Source organism: Typopeltis vanoorti, chromosome 15 (assembly GCF_054136105.1).
Source record: "Typopeltis vanoorti isolate ZY-2024b chromosome 15, IOZ_Tvanoo_1.0, whole genome shotgun sequence".
NCBI lineage: Eukaryota > Metazoa > Arthropoda > Arachnida > Uropygi > Thelyphonidae > Typopeltis > Typopeltis vanoorti.
In genome coordinates this window covers 78,593,063-78,620,552 of record NC_143563.1, presented here as the reverse complement: position 1 = coordinate 78,620,552, position 27,490 = coordinate 78,593,063, and the positions used below count along the sequence as shown (strand labels likewise).

The 27,490-nt window shown below is 37.0% G+C and overlaps 1 protein-coding gene across 3 annotated transcripts in view; it reads right to left on the bottom strand.

The window, feature by feature from the left end:
- Window positions 1–27,490, bottom strand: part of LOC150098917 (polyamine-transporting ATPase 13A3-like) — a 434,948-nt gene that overhangs the window by 161,725 nt on the left and 245,733 nt on the right. For all 3 annotated transcript variants that reach the window (XM_090404645.1, XM_090404644.1, XM_090404646.1), the window contains 3 exons: window positions 23,994–24,055; window positions 12,106–12,250; window positions 6,028–6,120 (listed from right to left, as the gene is read on the bottom strand). In XM_090404645.1, the coding sequence (XP_090260771.1) occupies window positions 6,028–6,120; window positions 12,106–12,250; window positions 23,994–24,055 (300 nt within the window). The remainder of the gene's footprint in view (window positions 1–6,027; window positions 6,121–12,105; window positions 12,251–23,993; window positions 24,056–27,490) is intronic.

Sequence of the window (27,490 nt, the reverse complement as noted above, 5' to 3'; positions counted from 1 at the left end):
CATTGCTACTGAAGGAAAACTGTCTATAAGAAAGAATGTTTATTCATGTTATCATAAATAGAATTTAGCTTGATGCAGTTTCTAAATAATTTTTTTTTCCTCTTTCACTAGAGATCATGCCAGTAGAATAACCTGTGATCAAATCATTGTTTCTCTAGCTTACTGTATGTAATGTAACTCAACTTGTCCTGTATATTTGTATATGCTCCAGATAATGATCTTAATATGAAGATCGAAATGTCGGGAAATTAAGAGAGTTATTTATAACACAGTTGTCAAGTCCATAATTTCTAAAATGAATGCTGATCACTGTGCAACACTAAAAGAAAGGATGTAGATTCTTCCCTTTTTGCAAGCTGATAAGACAATTTATTTTTCAAGTATTTTGAACCAAATCCTCTTAAAGAATAAAATGATGAAAAATGCCTTAGGCATGTTTATAAATGTGTAATCTCTTCTACAGTATCACTACCAAAAACACAATATCAACTGAGAACACAGCTGATATTTCTGTTTTCCTGCCAATTTCCATAGTCAGCATGAAATTATAAAAATCTAGAACTATTGTTTAAATTTTGAAAGGTTACATTAGCTTATATTAATGTCACCGATCCTGAAATCTTCATAATGAATTATAATAAACATGTGCAGACTGTAAAAATTTATGTTTTCACAATAAAAATAAAAAATTTAGATCATAAACTAAAAAATTCTAACATTCTAATGGCGTTTTTGCATGGAAGCAGCTGAACCATGAAATTGTCTGCATGATAGAGTGGTGAACACGCAAATAGTAAATGGGTTTAGGAGTGGTATGATAAACTTCATGTTGTCTAAAATGGGCATCCCACAATGAGTTAACTTCATGGAGATCCAGAATAATAATAATAAGTTTAATGCTCTGTATGCAATATCCTCAGTCCAAAATAAATAACTTTTCCCTTGAAAACATTAAACTGACACTCATTAGCATTTGCCAAAGGAATTAATTGTAAGTCAGCCTGCATTGATGCCCAATCATATATGTCCCATCCCAACATACCATCATTGAAATTGTCTGCATGATAGAGTGGTGAACACGCAAATAGTAAATGGGTTTAGGAGTGGTATGATAAACTTCATGTTGTCTAAAATGGGCATCCCACAATGAGTTAACTTCATGGAGATCCAGAATAATAATAATAAGTTTAATGCTCTGTATGCAATATCCTCAGTCCAAAATAAATAACTTTTCCCTTGAAAACATTAAACTGACACTCATTAGCATTTGCCAAAGGAATTAATTGTAAGTCAGCCTGCATTGATGCCCAATCATATATGTCCCATCCCAACATACCATCATCAGCAAATAACTAGATACAGTGATATTTTATTAATATACAAGTTAAATAACAATGGCCCAAGCAAAAAACTATGGTATATCACTAGCTAGCCGCCTTCTTTTAGACTGTTATCAAGTAATGTACTTTTATATATTACTCTCTGATAACTATTATTCAGCTACTGTCTTATCCATGTCACAACACAGCATCATCAACAAATAACTGGATATCATACTTAGACTACCCAAATATTTAATATACAAGTTAACAGCAATGGCCCAAGAGAAAACTCTATGGTATACCACCAGCCAGCCTCCTTCTTTTAGACTGTTATCAAATAACTTTCTTCTATATATTATTCTCTGAAAACTTATTCAGCCACTTTCCTATCCATGTCACAAGAATGTGGAACCCTCTCAAATATACCATGGTCAAATGCTTGCAAAAATTCAAGCATTTGACCATGGGATATACAACTCTGCTATCATTCTATTATAGAATATATGCAATTGCTAAAACAAGATTAAAATTAAAAATCATGCTGTCCTCTACAGGAAATCCTAGTACTCTCTACCAACTTTTGCTGCAATTGCTAATCAGCATCTCCAATAATCCTTTGTTGATTCCACCAGATATACTAACTTCCAACTTCTAACTCTGTTGATCCCAACAGAGATACCACAATTCTGTTGTAGCTCTTCTACCCTCATATGACAAAATTATTTTGCTCTCCTTCCACCCATTAGGAATCATGCATGTGCTGAGATTCAAGTTGAACAACCAGGGCAAAGGCATTGCTAACTCATTTGTATATTTCTTCAGCACCCATGCAGTTTTCGTTTAACATCCCATCCTGTATTCAGATCAAATTCTTACAACAGCTTTAACATCTCTAAGTCATTTCATTAATTCTTTCATCCAATTTACTCCTCAACCACAGAGCTAACAGGCCTGTGTGGAAAGCATACCTTATTAAAGTGAACACTTAACATGTGTTATTTTAGTGCAGTTGATAACTTCCTCTTGTCCACATTCTCTAAGGTCATTCTTCCATTTACTTGCTACACAGTGATAAACTTCTCTTAGCCTGGCTATCTTCTATCTTCATAATTTGATTTGGCTTTCCTCACCATGTCAGTCAATTCCCTGGGCTTACTCTTTATGCTGCTCTTTAACCTCATCACTACTCTTTTGGCAATATCATATCTGCAAAACTTTTTATACAACTTTAGCTTTTAAAGTGCTATTCATGCATGCTTCCTTCCTTCCATCCTTCAGACATCTTCTGACTTCATTACATGCGCTGCTGATCCCTCTATAATGAAATTTCTGATGCCAAGGAGCTGCTTTCTCACTTTATTATAATCACCTGCCTGACATTCTGTACCTGCACTTTTTAGTGAAAGTTCTCACATGCATTGTCACTGCCTACAAAAATGAATGATCATACTTTCACCAATTTCAGGCATAACAGTCACATCATTTAAAGAAAGATTTTATACATGATGTGACTCTATAAAAGACTATAAAAGATTCATATTCTATGAATTCATGAAGGCAATGAGATTTTAAAAAAGAAATAGTTATAGCAGAGATTAGCTAGGGTGAATTTTGTTTAAAACAACAATAATGCTATATGATTTTGGTCAAGACTATTCTGTAGTTTTTAAGTTTGCTATAGCTTTGTTTGCAATAGTGAGAACCAACTGCATGGGTATTCTCAGATTAAGTGGAACACAGAAACTCAGAAAATAGAACTAAACAATGTAAGAGCAGAGGTGTCTGTGTGGGGGGAGTGGAGAGATGTGCCCATTTAGGTTGGGTGTGTTGTCATGTGGCTTATTCCACCTGTGCTACAAAATTCACATCAGTTTGAACATATGATTGCATTTTTATCAATGTATGAAAGTTTTAAGAGTGCACAGTGTATCGTGCTCATCATAAATGGTCCAATGCAATTAACTGTAGGATAACTTTCAATACTTTAATTTATCAATTAATCATAACTAAATCTGTGTACACTCTACACAGATTTAGTACACACAGTGGGAGACAATGCATTCGTTTTAAGATATATTAGAAAACAATAATGAAAGAGAATGCCATATTTGGTTGGTATATTTGAATTACTCAAAGATGTAAATACAGTAAATTTGTAAGAGGAGGATGAGGTTTTTCTTATTTGACTATAATCATACAATCCACAAAAGCTCTGGTATAAAACGTGACATTCAGTAGATCGGCAACACTGTTTCAAATTGTAAATATGGGCAAAAAAGTTATAAATTATTAATAGAATATTATATATTAAAAACTCGTCTATATCGGTGTCCTAAACACATCAGTTCATAATTCACATATGCAAAACAGATGAAAATCAGAAAACAAAAACAGAGCAACTCGTGACAATGACAACATTTAATTGGATTGGTTGACACAATAATCAATCACAGCCACTGATTGCTGGGTTCTATTGTCTCAGTGCACACCCTGCATCACCTTCTGGGTGGTTTCAAACCACTGGAATGCTAAGAATTTGACCCACTGCAACATCTTTACTTCTATTCAAAGGACTCAAAGGTGTCCGTGTTTGTGACTGCACACCCAAGCTATTAACACATGTGATGTGTTGAAAAGTGTCCTCTTCATGAAGGCATTAATATATTGTGTTTAATTATAGGAATCACACAAAGCCAGAAAACAATTAGGGGAATCGTTAACAGGAATAAATGCAAAATAATAATATTGGTGATATTACTATTCCATGGGTATTCACCGCATACCTAGCACACCAGGAATACATGCCCCTGGTGGAGGGGGGGGGAAGGTTTCCTGCATAAATATTCGTTCTGTTTCTGGAGGTTGTACAAATACTCCCAAGAGTCCAAACTTATATTAAACTGTTGCTGCTCAGTACCACAACAAAAAGTCATGGGAATAACTGCTGATATATTTTTTTATTTCTACTAGTTTATGTGAGAAACTATCTGCAAACCAAGAATGCCCACAGAGAACTGGTGAAATGTGAAAACAAACTTTAAATCAACTATGACAATACAGAATTATAAGAAAATAATTAGCATTTATTAACTTCTTTGCTGATCTTTTTCTGGTATTATATCCAGCATCTTCAGAGCACAAAAACAGTTTGTCACGGTATGACAGAGAAACGACAACAATTTGGTATAACAGTGGGACTAGTTTAAAAAAAATGTAACAGGTAACACAAGGAGCTTAAGTCCTAATTAGGCACCATCTATATTGGAAAAAGAGAGAGAAAACAAGTACTAATTAGATCTTGAAATGACTATCTCTCAGATTTTTGGTAAATTTATACAGACATACTTATTGACATTGAGAGTATGGTATATCAATATAGCATAGCCAAACCAAAAGTTTGGCTAAGCTATATTGATGATGCGTTTGCTATTTGGTCACATGGTCCAGACACATTGGATACATTTTTAGTGCATTTAAATAGCCAACACCTTAAAATCCACTTCACAATGGAACAGGAAACAAATGACTGTCTGCCCTTCCTGGATACACTACTCACACATCTTCCAGATGGTTCGTTATCTTTTTCTGTTCATAGAAAACCCACACATAAGGGAGATATTTGCACAAACAGCCCCACCATCATCCAACTCAACAGTATGCTATCCTAAAAATACTAACTCACAAAGTCAGAGCTATTTGTTCCAATGACAATGCTCTTATTGCTGAACTCACTCACTTAAGTAACACCTTCTAAGCCAGGCTCTAATTTCCATAAGATAAAAAAATACTAAATGCTCTCCACAGATGCCCTCCATTTCCTATTTTGACTGCAGTAAAACTGTTATCATCCCATACATTCAAAGCACATCTGAAAAGATATCTAGAGTGCACAATAAATATCAGCTAGGAGGTTACAAACTTGGTAATTTTTACCCATTCACCTAAGGACAAACTCTCCACTTTATCACATCCAGGAGTTTATGAAGTGCCCTGTTCTTGTAACCTGGCTTACTATGGACAGACAGGAAGAAGTTGATATCTGCCTTGGTGAACATAAAAAATACATCTGGTGCTATCATTATGGCAAGTCGGGTCTAGCAAATCATGCCTTGGATACCCTTTCACACAGGATCAAATGGAAGAAAACAAAAGTGCTATACAGAAGTCATAAGTCAGAAAGAGAGAGATTGTTTTTGGAATCAAAAGAAGCTTCAAAACATACTCCAAACCTCAATATGTATGGCTGTATAAATTTACAATGCTGATAAATTGTAATGAAATCTAGGGAACAGTCATTTTAAGATCTAATTAATACTTGTTTTCTTTCTTTTTTCAACATAGATGGCACTTAATTAAGACTTTAGTTCCTGGTGTTGTTCGTTCCAATTTTTTAAACTAGTCCTCCAGTTATACCAAATTATTGTTATTATTACTGTGACAAACCGGTTTTGTGCTCTGAAGATGTTGGATATAATACCAGCGAAATATAAGCAAATAAGTTAATAAATATTAATTATTTTATTATCATTCTGGGTTGTCATCAATACCTTGAAAATAAATTAACATGTACTGTGAACACATCCTTTCCACGCGTTTAAGTAAACTAGGTTATTAAATTAATTTCCATCAGCTGCCTTCTCTGAACTTTCATTATTAGTGTTGAGTGAAACAATGACAAAAATTAATAACTGAAAATATATCTTACTTTGCTATTAGATTCTTTCTGTCTACGTTGAACTATGCGAGATGGTAATTTTTCAAAGTATGTTTTTTCTCTACATGTGGGTTCTTCCAGATCCTAAAAAAAAAAAATAATAAATATAGGGAAGAGAACTTTTTTTAGCCATAATTTTGATTATTACCTTCAAATTTGTTTGATATACTTTTCAAACAAATTAATGATCATGCATGTCAAAACTTTGAATTAGAAATAAATTATTCCTGGCAAATTTGAATGGCAAACTTCAAGGTAGTAATAATTCACATTAAACTTTATCATGCTAGGTTATTCTGATTCTCAATATCAAAGTAGCATTCAAACCTAAAAATCAAATTAAAACAATTCTGCAACATCCTAAGCTCATTCAAATATTTGAGTATGCATAAGATAACAGGCCAGAAGCAGTTTCCATATTTTGTTTTTAACTAGATAGAATGGGCATCTAAAGTGAGAAATCAAGAGTATATAGTAGCTTTCATACATTACAAGAAAGACAAAAGAGGACTATTTCCTCCTCCTTCTTCTCACTAGAGCCTCCATAGCTCAGTCAGATGAAGCCCTTTGGTCAGAAAGACCTGGGTTCGATTCCCGTCCATGACTTGAGGAACCTTTATCTGGTCTCTTTCGACTAAAGGTGAGCAGGCAAACTGGCCCTGTGAACACACATGGATTACAATCATGAATACATCCCAGCCATATGCTGGTCCTGAGCCTGAAAAAAAATTGGGAGGGGGGGAGCAATGGTGAACTACCCTGTAAAAATCTCACCATGAATACTTTGTGGGCAATGCCCACAGAGTCACCTACAGTCGGAAACAACTGAAAGGGAAAATCAGATCACATTCTCCTCCCTCATAATATTGAAATATTACATATAAAGCGGCATGGAATTCAAAAATCATACTTTACTTCTGCAAAAAAAAACATGAATGTATTTTCAATGAAGTGGTTAGAAGACATCATAAAACACTTAAGTAGTATGACATTTACAAAATGATACGAATTGCATTTAGTCATCTACTTATTTGATAAAAAAAAGGAGTCTAGTTTCTGATTTTCACATAACAGCGCAAGTACGTCATACATAACATGCATCAGATGACAGTGAGATAGATACCACAACTTTTAATACTAAATAAATATTTTTAATGTAACATGTGCACTGCACATATTAAAATAACTTTCATGGCTTACAGATGTAACAAAAATTATATAGAATTTTATTCAAAAACTCCAATATATTTTATCCAATTTTATGAGGATATCATCGAGGTGGAGGACCATTAACTACATTCAAAACATGAATCACAATAATGACTCATAAATCATGGATATATTAGCTCATTTCTTAACAGCTGAAGTATATGATATTACACTATTAGAGTGAAAATGAACAATTGTAGAAAGTTGCATAGATAAAAGATCATTTTAAATAATTATTAATTTAAAAAAACTTATGAACAATTAATAGTGATCACTTCCTAAAACTTGAATATTGGCATGCAGCCTGATCAGTTCAGATTCAGATGATTGTGTAGCATTTCACATTTCAAAGAAAAGATGATCGAATTTGAACTTGATGGAATGAAGTTTTTGTCTGGTTTCAGAGAACTCTGTGCCTAGTATCAATAGTGTGAGAAGCAAGATGATTCCAAAAATGTAATATAGTCTTGTTTTTCAATTCTGATCAAGACAGAAGGAATAGCCGGTCTGCCCAAAATATCAAAGATAACATTAGAGAGTATTTAGTAGACACTTCATAAGGAAAGAGATGGAAATGCAGCCTTCATAGAGGGGTAGAAAGAAAGACAGTTTCCGAGCTGTGTTGAAGGAAGTGTATAGATTGAACTTACACAGAATCCTTGATATTTGTTCCAAGATTCCTTTAAGGTATATTCTTTTCAAAAACTACCATCCAAAATTATTGATAATTATCAATAAATTTTTAAATGGTAGTTTTGTTACATCCATTACAGATCAGATTGCTTTTAATTTTATTCAGATCACCTCATTTCTGTGATGAATGATGGTGAAGGATTAATGACTGTATCTGCTATTAAAGGTTGGCTTCCAATAATCTGAAAATTCGACATGACATGTGGGACTATGAATTATTATCATCAGCATCATCAATTTCCTGATATGTACTCCCCCAAGGGGTGTTCAGGTATACTAACATGATTAATTTTACATTATTATTAATCTCCTTTCAATAATTTTCCTCCAAATTAATCTATTATTTGTGAGTACTCCAATATCATAATATCTAACATTTTGGGCTTCTAAGACACTTCTGACCTAATCAATCCACCTGAACCTTGGTCTTCCTCCGGGTGTCTTTTCCTGCCTTCTTGGAATCAAACCTGTTTTGCTAACCTTTCTTCACCCATTCTAATTAAGTGGGCCATTCCCTGCACATCATTTGCTGCAGCTTCTTGATGATGTTATCATATTTGATTCTTTACAGATACTTGTGACATTAGGATTATAAAATATATACATGTTTACACAAAAATATTATTTAGCCAAATATTTCAGTGTGAATATTACAGACCATCTTCAGTGGCTACATAGGAATGGTTTTAAAAAACAAGGTGGAATATGAACAATTCCGAGAAAATTGGAAGCCAACCTTTAATAGCAGATACAGTCACTAATCCTTCACCATTAAATAATATTCTTGTGTAAATGTGTATATATTTTATAATAATGTTATCATATATTTAGCTCCAGGTTGATTTATCCTCCAGATTCTGGGGATGCAATGTAATACTATTTTTCCACAAACAATCCTTAGTTATTTCTATGTAATGCTAACATTCTTCCTTGCAGTTTCTGATGTCATGGCACTGCTCCAAGCTGACTTTTGAGTATCATAATCACTGGTTTGCATTTCCACATAGGTCCATAGATCAGTCAGTATAGACTTTGATCGGAAAGACCTGAGTTTGATTCCCATCCACGATGTGAGAAATCTTTATCTGTTCTCTTTCAGCTAAAGGTGAGTTAGTCAGGCTTACATAAAAGTAGAGCATTTTTTCCATCCAAAAACTTGGGTTTTTTTTGTCATGCAGAACAGGCAAACTGGCCTCGTGAACACACACACACACAGAATTACAGTCATAATCCCTCATTCAGAAGGCTCAGCCCACCCCCTGCCCAAAGGGACAGGGTAGAAAGAGCGAGGAAACTTCATACGAATAAATAAATTTCCTTAATCAAAACTTTCAAATGCCCAACCTCTAGATCAAGAAAGTATGATATCCCAATTGGAGACAAACTGGTTATCTTTGTTGTGGGAAGTTGTCTGAAGTTATCATGAGATCTCTAGCACTCTCAAACTCTGCATAATTTACATTTCCTACTTCCACATGCTCTTTTCTCCTTTCATCAATGACTGTCTCATACACACAAAATTAACCTGCTAAAGAATGTCATCTCCCTTTGCACTCCTGGCTTAGAGCACCTATAATTTGTCCTGCTGGCTTTTATCTCACACCAGATATCCTGAAATACACTACTTCCTAACTGCTGAACGTCTACTCTCATTCATTACAATTTATCAGCAATTATGTCTATTAATTGTACGTCTCAAGTTTGTCTGTTTTGTAAGATAAAAAACCAAAGTATCCATGATGATAAAATGCTGCCACCTCTTCATAAGAAAGGATAATTTAAAAAAAAAAAAGCAGCATATATAATAGTCAGTCAGACACCAAAATATTCCCTAATGAGATTTTGGTCATAGCATCAGAAGAGCTGATTATAACCGAGATGGCATCTCTGCCCCCAGTTACAGAGTGACCGTGTGTTTTTGACTTGGAAATGAATAGACATACAGAAGTATCAAAGAGAAAGGAATGTATGTGGAATTATAAGGCAGGTCATAGTCTTAGATATCAACTTAGGGCAGTTCCATGGAGGGAGGAACTGGAAGGGTAAGATATCATTAGTGCTTGGGAAATTGTGAGGGAATATTTATTAGAAGCAATAGTAAGCTGTATACCATGAATGAAGAAGATAACACAATTTGGTGTAAAGTGGATGACAAACAATATCAAACAGGAACTGCAGTTTAAAAAGAGGTTATGGAAGAGATATAAGGAGAGGGGTGCGGGGCAGATACATAAAGAATATAACTCATGCCAAAAGAGTGACTAGTATGGTAATGAAGGCAAAACTGGAATATGAGAAGAGATTGGTCATGAGATCCAAAGAAACTCCTATGGAAATTTTTTAGCTAGAATAGAGCGACTGATGCAAAGGACATAGTGGTTCAGTGAACACTTTATTTGGGCATTTTGCCCTTGAGAAATAGGTTTTAATATTAGAGAGAGAGAGACAGGGCAGGTTCTAGGTTTAGAAGTGCAAGAGGAGAGTGTGTTTCAAATACTGAGTATTCTGGATGTCAATAAATCAGTCGGACTGGATGGAATTTTGCTACAGGTTTTGAGAAAAAGTGCTAATGAACTGACATCTCCATTGACCTGGCTTTTCAATGAAAGTCTGTCCAAGGGAAAGATAGTGCCATTGCATACAGGTGATAGTACACTGGAAGTGTCAAATTATAGACCAGTTTTTGTTTCATCAGTAGTTGTTAAGATCTTGGAGAAATTACTGAGGGACTATATACTGCTTTGGACAGTGAGAGTAATGTTATCTGTGAGAGTCAACATGGATTTGTTAAGGAGTGCTCTTTCTTTAGTGATATAAGGGAAAGCATATTCTGCCATTTTTCTGGATTATACAAAGGCATTTAACAGGGTATCACATAATAAGCTGATATTTAAGTTGCAGCACATAAGCTTAGATGTCGGGTGAAGTGAATTCAGGATTGGCTATCTGATAGATATCAGATAGTTGTGGGAAGGGCAATATCAAGGAAGCAGAAAGTTACAAATGGAATCCCACTGGCCTCAGTACTGGGACCTGTATTGTTTAACCTTTATATCAATGACATTGTCAGTGGATTGCAGGGGAATATTCAGTTGTTTGCAGATTATGTGAAGCTGAGAAGGATTATTAGTAATGGTGCAGATGTGGTAGCCCAGAAGAGGATTGCAATAAACTGGACAGATAGGCAAATGAATGGGGGTATTGGTTTAATGGAGCAACATGTGAAGTCTTGACATTTAGGATACATCCATGAGAGGCTGCATACCCTGTTGGAGGAAGTAGAGGAGAAAGGGATCTGGGGATGATGATTGATAGGAATCTGAAATTCAGCTAACATATTGCACAGGTGGTGACGGTAACCCACAGGATTGCTACAATACTGAGAAGGACGCTGATCTGCAGAGATAAAAGAGTTGTCATTCCATTGTGTAAAGCCCTGATCAGACCACACTTGGACTATTGTTCCCAAATTTGGTCCCCAGGATTTGAAGAGGATCAGTTAATTGTAGAAAGGGTGCAGAGGAAGATAATGAAGATGGTATCAGAATTATAAACTGTTAGTTATGATGACAAGCTGAGGGAATGTGGACTGCAGAGTTTGGTAAATAGAAGGAGAGGTGATAATGACTGAGACATTTAAACTGTTAAGAGGTAGTTACAGGATTGACACTGGGGAGTTATTGTGCTTGGTGGAACAGAGGGAAGGAGTGAGGATAAGGGGCCATCACTGGAAGTTAAGAAAGGAAGCTGTCAGCAAGAGGGAGTGGTTTCTTTTCATGAAGAGTGGCTGAACAATGGAATGCATTGCCTGATGGGGTATTGAGAGCACGAACTGTCAATGAGGTCAAGGAGTGGTATGACAGACTGTGTTTTCTAGGATGGGCCTCTCACGATGAGTCTTTTGACTCCATGGAGGCCTTAATAATAATAATAATACATTGGATGAGTAGTAAATTTAAAAAAACATTAGAGTCCAATGACTCAGTCACTGGATTTCTATGGAGATGCTTGTGTAGTAGTAATTGCAATAAAATATTATCCTAAATAAAACATTCTTTACTTGGCTTTTAATCTAACTGACCTGATTGTTATGGTTTTATCTTATAAACTAAATTTTAGCATATTTCACTTGAAAATGAAAGCTGTGAAATTAACATAAAAACTTACCCAACCAGCTGCTTCAAACATTTTTACATCTACTATGTGACCCATTAGTTGTCCATCTACTTTTGCCAAAGAATGGCAAGTTCCCATTGCCATAATAAGCGGTGTTTCTGGCAAAAGGGAAATTGACTGCAGTGCTGGCTGAAATCTAAAGATTAAAGAAAAATAAAAAGTCGTGGTTTCAAGAATTTATAAACACATTTATTTAGTGTCTGTAAACGTAAGGTTCACTAAAAGTCATGACTGTATTTCAAAAGAAATACAGTCCTGACTTTATTTACCCAAAAATAAGTAATTTTTGAAAAAAAAAAATGTAAGACAGAAAGAGAACTTAAAACTAACAACAGTTTCAAAAATCACATTGAGAACTACACAGTACTGTACCACAACACACTTCATAACTGATGCCAATATTTTTTTGCTGTTAACTAAGGATTTCTTATGACGTTTACTCTAATATTTATTAGAATATATAAGGTTAAATAATTTGGGAACTCTGCTCTACAGACTGAAAACAGTTTTATTTTTATTTAATTTATTTTTTTTCAAGCCACTTCAGTTCTTCAATAAGCAGGTTAGTCTCACACTAGATGATGAAACTGTCACTTAAAGACATAAAGAAGCATTCATGCCCAATTAGCATCTTGAGATGCTAAGTGGTATGTAATTTTCTGCCTCTCTTTTGGAGCCACCTTTACAGAGTGACAGAGCTGAGACTTGGATTGAACAACTTCATCAAAGTCACTGCAAGTTCCCTTGCACATTCTTGTTAGCATAAGATTTGACAAGCCATCTAACCCACTGCTGTATTTCCACTGATATTTGGCAATATGCTGAGTACCTCCTGATCATTTACCTTGGTCTCTGTCATTGGTCTCTGTCACATCAGCAAATGCAAGGTCTCCACCTGAATGACACATCCTTGAAAACTTATTGCTTACTACCTCAGTTTCTTCTGCTTCTGTTACTTTCCTACCATTGGCATTGATTAAAGTTATTCTTCCTCTTACTCATCACAAAGCAAAAACTCTTTTGGATTTATTTGGTCTGTTTAGCTAATTTTCTCTCATAATCTGATTTAGCCCTTCTTACTACTTAGCCACCCATTTTGCCTGCACTTTGTATTGCTTTTCCTTATATTTCCTCCACAATGCTTTCTTGTTTTGCAGCCTCTGCTTTATATTACTGCTAATTCATTTACCCCCCCCCTTCATGCACACACACACACAAACACCTGACTGGTTTATCCTCCTGACTCTGTGAATGCATTCTGATACTGCTTTCTTCAAACAATCCCTAACCACTTCCCATGCATTAGTGACATTATTTCCTTGTAACTCCTTATGACATGCACTGCTCCAAGCTGCATCCTAAGTTTATAATAATAAACTTATCTAATAAAATCACTGGCTTTGTGGTTCCATATAAACCTCTTATTTACTGAGAATTCCCCATGTATGTTAAGCAACCTCCCAAAACAAAACTGCATGATCATTCTTCCCTGATTGCAGGCAGTGTGTCTACCATGGTTATGGATGCATGTTGTGGTGCTATTTCCAGAACCAATACTCTCAAACTTCTAGTCTCCCCAATCACATGCTGTTTCAATTAATTATCTCTTAATAACTGTATAAATTCCATTTTCATCTTATCATGTGTCTTTTCATCCTTCCAATATATCCTCAAAGTTAAAGTCTCACATAATAATTGTTCAGCCTGTACTAATTGTGTTAATCTGCTGATGTATGATATCTACATCTTTCCCTTGCTATAGACCAGGGTATCAAGCAGCAATGAACAATATATTTTGTCCTATTGGCATCTATCTCAAACCAGATAGTCTTAAATGAACTATCTCCCTCAGACCTAAAATCATCATTAATGTCTATTTAGTCAGTCAAAGTTCTTCACCTATCATCAATAATAAGCCCTTCTCCTGTTCTATTTCTCCCCATTCTCTGTGAAATGCAATACTCCTTACATTCTATCCCTGTAACCACATCAATTTCTGTCATCCAAGTCCCACTAATGCTGATAATTTTTAGCAAGTGACCAATGCCAAGAACTTCTCTCCTTTATTTCTGATACTTCTAGCATTTGCGTACATGCATGTCATGTATACAAATGCTAGATGCTTAACAACCCATTCAGATTCAAAATCTGGAAATCTCTACCCAGCCATTCATATTCATTTCTACACCCACACTCATTTGTCCCATGGATGGCTAGACACATACTTGACTGCACCCAGCTCCAATACGTTGGTTTTCCTGATTTTGCATTTTCAACATCTCATTGAACAATAACACTATCTCGCATATCTGTTAGTGTACAAACAGCACAAGTGAATTTTTGCTCTGAGGACACAGGTTTGAAATCTAGTCAAATGTCAGCAGCTAAATAAAATTATGTTTATCTTATTTTTGTGATATTGTCAGTCAATAATTTAAAAAAGTTAGTATGAATTTGCCAATGACTTTTGACATATTCTTCAGAATTATAATTTAATTATCAATTTTTTTTTTAATTTTCTTTATTTTCATATAAAAATAAACAACAAAGCACGATTATCCTAAAACTATAATCATAACTAATAACACTAAGCAAGCATTTATTATTTATTATTTGTATTAAAGGTAATTATTTAATACTATTAAATAATTACCTTTAATACAAAAACTGTTCGAAATTGGGTTCGAGGATATATAGTGGTTGGTCGGCGAATTTAGTGCTCCTGTAATTGGTGATTTTTGTCTGTTTTTATTGTGTTTTCCCTTAGAAAAGTAGTGTTTTGTAGTATATTAATGTAGATTTTAGTGCTTTTTAGTGTATTTAGTATTTTATCATATATTTTTATTAAGATATTTCAATATTTAGTATATGTTTAAAATGGTGCCAAAAAAGGGCAAGAAAGGTAATGCTAAAAAAGGCACCTCGGGAGAGAACAAGGAGGTTCTCTCCTGAGGAGCCTTTTTTTTTTTTTGAGATGCCTCCCCTGCCAATGAGGTTATTGTGCACATGGAGGAGGTTAGTGAGAATGAATTAACTGCCAAAATAGCAAAGTTGAAGCAGATCATCAGAGAGACGATGCGGGAAATGCAAAGAGTTGAGAGACATTTAAATGAGCATTGGGAGAAAAAGAAAAAAAGAACAGGAAAATAAGAAACAACAAAGCAAGGAAACAGGTAAGTCAGGAAATAACGGAAATCAGGTAAGTCACATTGTTAGTAAAAAGAAAGAAGTTATTTGGTATGGTGACTCTATAACAAAACATGCTATAGATGAGAGAGTTATAACACTGAGTTTTCCTGGAGTGAAAATTAAAAATATAATGCAAGTAATTCAACAATAAAAAAGAAAAGTAAACAAAATCGTAGTTGTAGTAGGTATGAATGATTTAATTGGCGATAAGTTCAGTATGAGAGAGAACATGAAAGGGTTGTTGGAAGAGGCGAGAGTGAAGAGTGAGAAAGTGAAAATCATTAGTATTTTACCTCGCTATGATAAAAAATAATTAAAAAGAAGGGCCATGATAGCAAACTATTTGATGCATATTCTATGTAGAAGGAATGGATGCGAGTTTTTGGATGTGTGGAGTGAGTTTTGAGGGAAGATTGGATTTGTATAAAAGGGATGGCCTACACCTGAATGATTTTGGTATCAGGAGTCTAGAAAAACTAATAACTGGTATGAGACCTAACACAAAAAGTCAGGGAAACTAAATTATAAAGGAAGGAATGTGTGAATGTGAGTGTAAGAGCGGCAATGTTATATAACTGTGTTAATGACGGGAATGGGTTTTGTCAAGGAAATGTTGACGAGGAAAGAACGATTTCAGGTTTGTGTTCATCCGGCTCAAACACATCATATGTGCACAAAGATGTCTACATGTGTAAGGCATTAGAGAAGAACAGATATCTGCAAGTTGTCCAACTGTGTCAGGCAGACTACAAACAAGAGTATACATACAAAAGAACATTTAGGTAGATTATTATGTCTGTACACGAATGCTAGGAGTATCAGAAACAAAGGGCTGGAGTTTGTTGCCTTAGTCAGCATGTTGTAACTTCAGATTGTAGGTATTAGTGAGACCTGGCTATCAGAATCAGACCTACTAACTGGTATCGAGTGTCATGGATACAGTATTTTTAGGAAGGATAGGAGAGCGGAAGCATGCTGATAATGATATCAGATGACTTAAATCCAATTAGAGTTGAGACCTATGATTGTAGTAATACTACTAACAATATTTCATGTGGCAGTGAGTTTGAAGTCATCTGGTGTGAGGTGGAATCTAAAAAGACAAATTACATAGATGGGTGTTGTTACAGACCTGGTGGATCAGTTGCTAGTGATGAAGAAATGCATTACCAAATAGAAAAGATGAGTGCAAACAGAGTAATCGCAATGGGAGACTTTAATTATCCAAATATTGATTGGGTAGCAGTAGAATCTCATGAGAAGAATGAAAATGCATTTATTGAGCTGTTGCAGGACAACTTCCTCAACCAGCATGTGACAGAAGAAACTCAAGGTCAAAGAGTGTTAGATATGATTATAGTATCAGAGGGTGTTTTAGTTAAAGACATAACTATTCTGCCTCAGTTGCTAACAATGATCATGCGGTACCCACTTGGGAAGTGACTAAGTTTATGAATGTTCCATTCAGAAAAGGTTACATGCTGGACTACAAAGCTGGAAATTATGATAATTGAGGAGTATACTGAGTTCAGTGGAATGGGATCAGTTGCTGGATGGAAAGAATATTGACAGTGCATGGGAAGCATTTAACAATACTTAAATGATGTGATATCAGAATGTGACCCGAGAATTCGAAGAATAAACAGAGTAGGAGTCAAATGGATGTGTAATCTTATTACACATCCATTTGACTCCTACTTATCTTACGAATTTACGATATTTATGAATCTCTTGCTCACATTTGAATCATCTTGTAAGCAAGAGATTCGTAAAGGACAATGTGGAAAGAATACTGTTTGCATAAGGATGACGTCCGTTATGAAAGTTACAAGTGGCAGGCTAGAATAGTCACAACTGTTGTACAGAAAGCAAAGTCTGAGTATGAAAAGAAACTGGCTCTGCATACTAAAGACAACCCACAAGAATTCCATCAATATGCTGCAAGTGAATATGAAAGAATAACTCTTCTAAATTCAGATGGCGTGAGGGTTACAGATGCAGAAGAGGTTATTCAGTTAATGAGTGCCCATTTTGTTGAAAGCTATCAAGCTGGTCAACACAACATTGAGCTCACTGTTACCTCTTCGCTAGATGAAGAAATGCAGGTACGTGAGGTCTAGGTATTAGAGCTGTTGCACAAATTGAATAAAAATTCAGCAATAGGGACTAATAGAATATCAGCATGTATGTTAAAAGAGTGTTCAGCTGAACTGGCCATTCCTTTGACCAGGATGTTTAATACAAGTCTCAGAACAGGGAAGATTCCACAGGAATGTATGGTAATTCCATTGCACAAGGGGGGGGGGTGAAAAGACCAATGTATCCAACCATTGACCAATTAGTACTTAAGGAGTGGTGGTGAAAATTTTCGAAAAATTGGTTAGGGCCCGCATTCAGAAATGGGTTGACAGTGAATCTCTACTTTACAATGAACAACATGGATTTACTAAGGGAAGGTCACGTTTTAGCAACTTGCTCACATTCTATAACAATGTTACCATTGAATTAGACAAGGAGATCGGATATACCATGATACTTTTGGATTTTGCTAAGGCTTTTGACAGAATACAGCATGGAAGACTGTTGCATAAATTGGAGAAAATGGGTTTGGATTATACAATATTAGCATAGATAAGAGGATGGCTGACTGACAGATATCAAAAAGTAGTATACAGGGGATCTGAGTCTGCAAAGCTTACCTGTCTCTACCTGTGGCGGATGGGCTGCCGCAAGTAAGGACAGGTAATATCTCCGTATCTCCTGTCCCTGCTTCTCCATCTTCCAGCCACCATCCTGCTATTGAAGAAGAGGCTTTGATTCTCAGACTAACATTATATCTAGATGATCCTCCACTTCCGGATTATAACCATCAAATTCTTAAATTTCTCATCCAGACAGATATCACTGATCAGTTAAATGACTACCTCCATGCTGAATTCTCCGAACACTTGATGCCTCATCAACATCAAGTGTTTGGAAAATTCAGCATGAAGGTAGTCATTTAACTGATCAGTGATATCCATTCCCAGAAGGTGAGTTTGGGAATGGATATCACTTTATGCAGGCCCTCTATAAAAAGAATAGAGGGCAATGTGCCAAAACCATCCTTGATGGTGCTTCCCCTCTACCTCTAGCAGACTAACATGATGATTTTGTTAAATTCTGGAGTACAGTCTTTACTGCTTCACCTCCACACTTCCCTGATGATGATGATGATGACCAACCTACGATATTGAGGTCCATTCCTGCCCTTCAAATATACCAGCCTGTCTCCATCCAGGAGATGAAAGCAGCTCTTCCATCCAATTTCTCTGCCTCCAGACCTGATGACTTTCCTGCGTCTGGGCTTCAGAAGGTGCCGCTGAAGATTCTTCAGCTTATTAGACATTTTCCTTTCCAGTAAAGCAATACCACCATACCTATGTGCTTCATTCCGAAGAAAGAAACTTCTAACTGTGCATCAGACTTTAGACCTATTACCATCTCCCCTGTGATACTTAGACTCTATCATAAAATCTTAGTTAAACGACGTCAGCAACATATACAGCATGATTATAGACAGAGAGCTTTTGTCCCTTCTGACAGCTGTGCCGAGAATTTATATCTTCTATCTTTTCTACTTTCTGATTCCCGACGCCACCTTAAGTCTCTATATATGGCGTCACTGGATCTCCAAAAGGCCTTTGATAGCATCTCCCTTCCTGCTCTCCTTTGAGCGCTGTCTATTGCTGGATGTCCAGAATTCTTTCTTTCCTATGTTATGGAGCTATACTTGGGTAGCTCCATCACTATCAATACAGGGTCCCGTGCAACTTTTATTCCCACAGTGCAGGGCATTCGCCAGGGTGATCCTCTATCTCCCCTTTTCTTTAACTGCGTCATAGATGAGTTTCTTCATTCTCTTCCTAGCCATATAGGCTACTCTCTAGGCACTTTTTCCTTTAATGCTATGACCTTTGCGAACAATCTGACTCTTGTATCCTCTATTAAGGTAGGCTTGCAAGAACTCCTTGATCGGGAAGTTGATGTTTTGTTTTCGTTTTTTTTTTTGGAGGCCTTTCTATTAATGTAGAGAAGTCCTGCTCTTTAGCTCTTGTCCCCTCTGGTCGTGACAAGAAGCTTAAAGTTGAGACTATAGAGTTTTCCCTGCACAGGAGGCCGTTGCATGCTTTAACCATCCTGGAAAAGTGGAAATACCTCAGTATCATGCTCACCCCAAAGGGAGGGTCTTCTGTCCCTTCTATCCTAGAAGCTGGGATCGCTTCTTTGAGGGAAAGCTGTTTCTCCCCAAGTAAAAACTGTTTCTCCTTTCCCACTATTTCCTACCTCGCTTTTACTACAAGTTGGTGCTTAGTAGGACATGTATCTCGGTACTGTCCCTTCATTCCCATGGTTGGATTATTGTTTCCAGTCTTCCAATCCAAACATATGCACCGAACGTATCACCAAAGTAATCTCCACTGGCATAAAAACATACATTCCCCCACATTACTCTGAACTGCCATCCCCAAACTAAACCCTGTTTTCCCAAAAGATGTGCTAATGTGGTACAAATGAAAAATCAGGCATACCATAACTCAGGTGTGGTACAAATGAAAAATCAGGCATCAAATCAAGAACCCCATCCTCCTTCAATGCCTATACTGAAGCCCGAAACAGATGTAAGAAAATTATCAATGCTTCTACAACAGAATTTGAATGAGCAAAAAGAAGGAAGCTTGCAGCCTGTCCAAATGGCAGCCATGCCTTCTGGTCTCTTGCCAAGGCAATTGGTCATAACTTTTGCCCTACACTACTCCCACCTCTATCATACCCAGATGGCTCAATTGCAACATCACCCACAGAAAAAGCTAACTCCTTGCCTCATGTTTTGCCTCTAATGCACACATAACTGACAATGGCGAATGCCTTCCAGTCATTCCAACTGCCCAACATGCAATGCCCCCCGTATCCTTTTGCCAAAATGATATCATAAACCTGATGTCTAAATTAGACATAAAAAGGTCTCCTGGCCCTGATGGCATTCCTCCAATTGTCCTGAAGGTCTGCACAACAGAACTGTCTCCTATCCTATGCCATCTGTACACACTCTCTTACTCCACTGGTATATATCCAAAGACTAGAAACTGGCCCACATTCAACCCATTCCTAAAAGGGGTGATAAATCACTACCATCTAACTACCACTCTATCTCACTCACTTCAGTCCTATCTAAAGTGATGGAGAAAATCATAAACTCTCAACTCCTACTCTACCTCGAAGGTACCCAACTATTAAGCGATCACCAGTATGGATTCCGTCGAAACCGATCAACAGGAGATCTACTCTCATACAATACCCATCGCTGGACAAATGCCATGGAGAAATTCAGCGAATCCCAAGTAGTTGCACTTGATATCTCTAAAGCCTTTGACCAGGTCTGGCACAAAGGCTTACTAAGCAAACTCCCATCATTTGGACTGTCTCAGGATTTCTGCAGATGGATTGCCAGCTTCCTGTCTGGATGAATACTATGTGTGATAATAGATGGCTCCCTATCCTCTCGCCATCCAACTAATGCTGGGGTCCCACGGGGTTCAGTACTCTCACCAACCCTCTTCCTTCTATATATCAATGATCTACTTCAGTTGACCTCTAACACAATACACAGTTATGCAGACGACAGCACATTACACTCCTCCCTCTCATTTGACAAACCCTACTCTACACAACTCACTTCGACCCACAGAATATCAACCACCACTACCCTTAATTCTGATCTCCAAGCCATCCTCAAATGGGGCTCAGATAACCTTGTCAACTTCAACGCTAGTAAAACTCGGTTTTGTCCTATCTCTCACAAAAAAGAATTATTTTTCCCATCATTGCTTTTGATAACACTCAAATTCCCAGACAAGATGAGATTTCTCTTCATGGAATTACCCTGACATCAAGACTCCTGGCATAAACACATCACAACCATTGCATCCTCAGCTTCCAAAAAACTAGGTTTTCTCTTCCGCTCAAGACGCTACTTCACCTCTAAACAGCTGTTAACATTATACAAGTCACAAATCTGCCCAGCTATCGAATACTGCTCTCACATTTGGAGTGGGGCTCCTAAAAGCTCCCTCAAAATACTTGACTTGATACAGAGGAGAGCAATTAGACTGATAAATGACCCATCTCTCACCAACTTGCTCCCTCACTTTCACATAGATGCTGGTCTCTGCGACTTGTATATTCTATAATCTCCACGGGAAATGTTCATCAGAAACAGCATCAATAATTCCCCCACTCTGTACTAAGCCCATTGAAACACGTACAGCTGCTGCTGCCCAACATCCTTTCACAGTACACCTTGAAACCCACAGAACTAGTTTCTTTTCCTTCTCCTTCATCCCTGCTACTGCAGTACTGTGGAATAGTCTTCCCCCTGACATATTTGCCAAGGAATACAACATACATGCTTTCAAATCAAATGTAAACAAGTTTCTCCTTTCCCAACCCCCCTGGGTGAGTTGGCTGATGGACCAGCCAACCTCTTGTATATGGACCCAACATTAAAAAAAAAAAAAAAAAATGGACAGAGCTATCCGTTCAGCCGTGAGATCATGGTTCTGACTGCCGCCTGACACCCCTACTGCATATTTCCACGCGAGGGTGAAGGATGGTGGGCTCAGGGTTCCATCACTTAGATGGCTGATCCCATGCCTGCAGCTGTCCAGAATCGCGAAATTAGAACTATTTTCTTCCCCTATCTGCAGAGAGGCTTTCTATAGCCCATTAATACAAGAAGACTTTAGGTGGGTTAAAGGCTGGTGCCATTATTAAGGTATCGTAATTGAGTCAGCACCCCCAGAATACAAGAGGTGGGCATCTCTGCTGCACTGTTCTGTAGATGATGCTCCTTTAAAAGAGTCATATCTGGTGCCTCCCCAGCATGATTGGATAAGGGATGGCACCAGAGGTTCGAGTATATTGACCTTATCAGGATGAGGATCCATGCCCTGCCCACTCGAGCCCACACAGCTTGATGGAGTAGTGATGACTCAATCTGTAGGGCTGGCTGCCACTACAGTGAGACATTGTCTCATATAGCCCAGTGTTGCTTCTGCACCCATGGGGTACACCTGCAGAGGCATGACGCCATGGTCTCCATTCTGAACAACTGCTTTAAAACAAACGTTGGGAGACCGCGGTGGAACCATATTATAGGACCTCTGTGGGTTTGCGTAAGCACAGGGCACCCACTAGCCTATAGCCATAATAATAAAGTGAACTATTATAAAAATAACCAAGATCTAGTTAGTAAGATACGGGAGGAACATGGGGCAACTCTGAGGTTTACTAGCACACCATCTCTTTATATGGCGTGTGGAGCACAGATAGTTATAAAGACTTAAAACACTTGGACTTATGCAGAAGGATATAAAAGTTCTTTCCTTCAGGGCCCTACAGGGCACACTGGTGGCATGGTGTTGCCACCAGAGAATGACTACAATGATAACTAGAACAGGCATAAGGTAAAACACTCTTGTAAAGGCTTAGGCCTATATCAAGTCTGGACGTGTTGTAAGGGTAGTACAGTCCATAACCAGTACAAAGATTAATAAATAAATAACAAGTGGTGTACCACAAGGATCAGTGCTTGGTCCACTGTTATTCAATCTGTACATTAATGATATTGGGGAGGATTTAACAAGTGACATACAGTTATTTGCTGATGATGCAAAGATAGGTAAGGTAATCAGGAATGATGCTGATGTCTTTGCAGAATGATTTGAATAGGCTGGAATTTTGGGCATAGGAAAATGGGTGTCGGTTCGATGTTGCTAAATGTAAAGTCATTCACTTTAGCACGATTAGATATCCAATGTGGTATTATATTGGTGGGATTAGGCTAGAAGAAACTGATAAGGCTAGCGATCATGGATTGTTAATAGATAGGAAGTTGAAGTTTAGGGGGCCATGTGGCAAAGATTGCAAATCAACTCAAAAGATAATTGCAATGCTGAAACGAATGTTCACATGTAAAGATAACGATGTTATTTTGCCTCTTTACAAGGCCTTGATAAGACCTCACTTGGACTATTGTGCACAGGTCTGGTCTCCTGGTTTCTCGTTGTGATTCTGATATATTGGAGAGAGAGAGTACAAGGGAGAGTGTTAAAAATGATATAAGGATTGTGAATATTGATTATGAAGACAGATTGAGAATTTGTAGACTGCAGACACTAGCAAACAGGAGAAAGAAGGGTGATATGATTGAGACTTACAAACTTCTGAAGTGGTCACATAGGATTTTAATTGATGGAATTTTTCAATTTATGGAGGATGGGGAAAGGATGAGAGGGCATCCTTGGAAGCTGAGAATGAAGGCCACCAAGAAGGGTGTGAGGGCTAGATTTTTCTCTCAGAGGGTGGTGCGTAGTTGGAATGGATTGCCTGTGGATGTTGTGAGTGCAAGCAGTGTGAATGAATTCAAGAATAAGTATGATAGCTGGTGTGTGTGTGTGTGTGTGTGTGTGTGTGTGTGTGTGTGTGTGTGTGTGTGTGTGTGCGCGCGCGCGCGCGTGTAGTATGTGGCCTCCCTCGATGAGTCTGTGACTCCCTGGAGGTCTCTCATAATAATAATAATAATAATAATAATAATAATTATTATTATTATTATTATTCATATAAACAGAAATTTAAAAAAAAATCCTTACTGTCCATTCTCTGCAGGAACAACTCCAGAAATATCCAAACTTTCTTCTGTTAAAGTTCCTGTCTACCAAATAAAATTTCGGTTAATAATAAACTACTAATTTAAGCAAATAGCTAAAATTTAAATTAGAAAATTTCTTTTAAGGTTACACAGTGATCAGCATTCATATTTATGGATTTTCGGACACAAAACACACATGTTGAAATGATTATTTTACTTATTATTAATAAAATAACAATTGAGGTTTCAATCCATGTATTGAGGTCATCATCAGAAAAATACATATGTATATGAAAACAAGTTATATGCTCTTGCACTCTACAAAGGTAAATTGAATCTACACTGTTAATTGATCTTTTACTTAACCTGACCTCTAGTTGTAAATAAAAAATACAATAAACCCTGATAAGCCTCAGTTTTTCAAAAATGGAGGTACTTAATGTGTCGTTTGTGTTTGACCTTCTTAACTGGGATGATTTGCCCTGTTTCCCCTATGTATGGTAGGTTACATATGCATTGAATTTACATCCTACCAAAAATATACAAAACAAACACACCACTATGTCCAATTGTTGAAGGAATCGACAGTCCGAATTATCACTCAGCCAAAAAATTAGCGGCCACACTCAAGGAACTGGTAGGTCATTTCACATTACACTCAACGACCAAGTTATTTTATTATAGTTTATTAGTCAACTCTGACATAACTGCCCTTTTCACCAATGTCCTGATCAATGATACTATTATGTCCTACAGAACATATTTCCACATGACATCGCAGCCCTCTTTGCCCATGTACTCTGCTCCAGATATTTCATGTGGCAAAACAATTTTGACCTTCAAAAACAAGGTACAGCCATGGGCTTACCACTTCCGTCCCCCCACCCCAATAGCTAACTTTTATATGGAAGACTTTGAGCAATGAGCTCTAGAGTCAGAATGCCTAAAGCCCAAAATTTGCCTCAGATACGTCGATGATATTTTTGCCATTTGGCCCCATGGCCGCGAAGCACTAAATACATTCCTTAGCCACCTGAACGAACAACACAAACATATCCAATTCACCATTGAAATTGAAAAAAACAACTCTCTTCCTTTCCTAGACACACTCATCACATCTTCCCTCAGGCTGTCTCCCCATATCAGTCTACCGCAAACCTACACACACAGGCCAATACATACACAAAAATTCTTACCACCACCCAACACAAAAACTAGGTGTCATAAGCACCCTTAAACACAGAGCTCAAACTATTTGTTCAAATAAGAGCTCTAAAAAAAGGAATACAAGATCATCAACCATACATTTATAAAAAAATGGATACAGTAAAAAAACTATTCACAATATCCTCCACAGAGAGATCACTAAAATCAAAAAAGATTTCAAGAATGACATTGCCATACTTTATGTTAGAGCATTTCGGAAAAAACAGACAGAACACCACACAAATACAACATCGAAACCACCTTCAAATCTCCGACAAAATTAAGACACCTACTCAGTTCTTCCAAAGATCCTCTTCCACACCTAGCCCACCCACGAATTTACAAAATACAATGCACATGTAACCTACCACACATAGGGGAAACAGGGCGAACCATCCCAATTAGGAAGGACGAACACAAACAACACATTAAATACCTCCATTTTGGAAAAAAAAAAAAAAAACAGCCTTTCAAACTATGCACTTCAGACATACCACATAATTGACTGGAAAGGTACCAAGTCTATACACCGCACCAAAACTGGTTCGAGAGGAAATTTAAAGAAGCATGTGAAATGCTCAAACACAATCCTAACCTGAACAAAAATAGCGTTTTAACCATTCCAAGAATGTGGAGGACCCATTTGCAACCATTATAGTAACCAGAACAAGCCAAAGAAAAATCTCAATACAAGAAGACTTGGTGAAGTGTTTTTTTTTTTTTACCAGAGAGGTCAGCTTAAGTAAAAGAACAATTAACAGCGTAGATTCAATTTACCTTCATAGAGTGCAAGAGCATGTAGCTTGTTTTCATATACACATGTATTTTTCTGATGATGACCTCAATACAGGGGTCGAAACGTCAGTTGTTATTTTATTAATAATAAGTAAAATAATCATTTCAACACGTTTTGTGTCCCTAAATTTGTAAATATAAATTAGAAAATCTGCAGCATTTTTATGACTGTGTTCTCATATCTTTAGCAACATTTGATTAAACTTTAATGGAACACATGCTATTAAAAAAACATAAAAAACTGTCAATAGAAAAGTTTGGTATTAGTATTTATCTTTGAACAGCTTCCAGGGATGACTTTAGAACTCTCTCATCACTTATTATCCTGTGCAATGATTCCCTGTCTCTATCTCACAAGCTCCACTCAACAACTTGTATGTCTCAATCATATCACTCCTTCTCCTACTTAAAAAGCCCATAGAAATCACATTCGCTTAATCTGTTCTCATACTCAACATTCAAACTTTCTGGGACAGTTTTAGTTACTTACCTCTGCAACCACTTTAATGTTTCCTCACCCATATAACCAGGTGATCAGATATGTGCAGAGAAATTCAACTGTGACTTGATTGGTATCTCCTAGAGTGGAACTATCCCCTCATTATCTGTACTTGTCAAGGTTTTTTGCACTGTAGCAACAATTTCCTGGGTTACCTTATAGCTTATGCAATGTATTTCAGAAAACTGAAGAATAATCAACCATTTCCAGAATTACTAAAAACAGTTGTAAATGCTATGTTATGTCATAGCATTTAATTACTGAATTATTACCTGTCACTTGTAACTTTTAATGATATGACAGTACTCATATTCTATTCAGAGCTTTTATTAACAGTTACAAAAAAATAAATAATAAAAAAAATTACTGGATAAAATTTTTTTCATGCAAGGATGCAACTAGGTTCATCAAGAATGACTAACTAGTGATGCTTTGAAATGCTCAAACATTTTGCAATACTTGTTATTTATTTTCACAGCATTGATGACAACACAGAATGATAAGAAAATAATATTTATAACTTATTTGCTCCACACGGTTAGCCTAGTGGCTGTGTGCACTTTGCAACCATATGCCTGGGGAAGGAGTGTCCTAGGTTCGATTCCCATCGGTGACGTGAGGAGTTGAAGGATCTTCCTCAGCCACAGCCAAGTTAGCCGGTCTTGGGAGTGGACATTAGAGTTTTTTCCCCAGTTTATCCTGGGATTTTTCATCCCACAAAGCAGGCAAACCAGCCTTGAGAACTCAACACTACAGGACATAGGATACACCAGGGTGTAGGGCTGACCACCTTATCCTGTGAACAGTTTGAGGTCCGATGATTAATAGACCCTCGACACTGCAAGAGGGCATAAAGAAGATGAGATGAGAACTTATTTGCTTATATTTCACTGATATTATATCCAACAAAAACAGTTTGCTACAGCATGCGAAACAACAACAATTTGGTATAATAGTGGGACTAGTTTACAAAATTGTAACAGACAACACAAGGAATT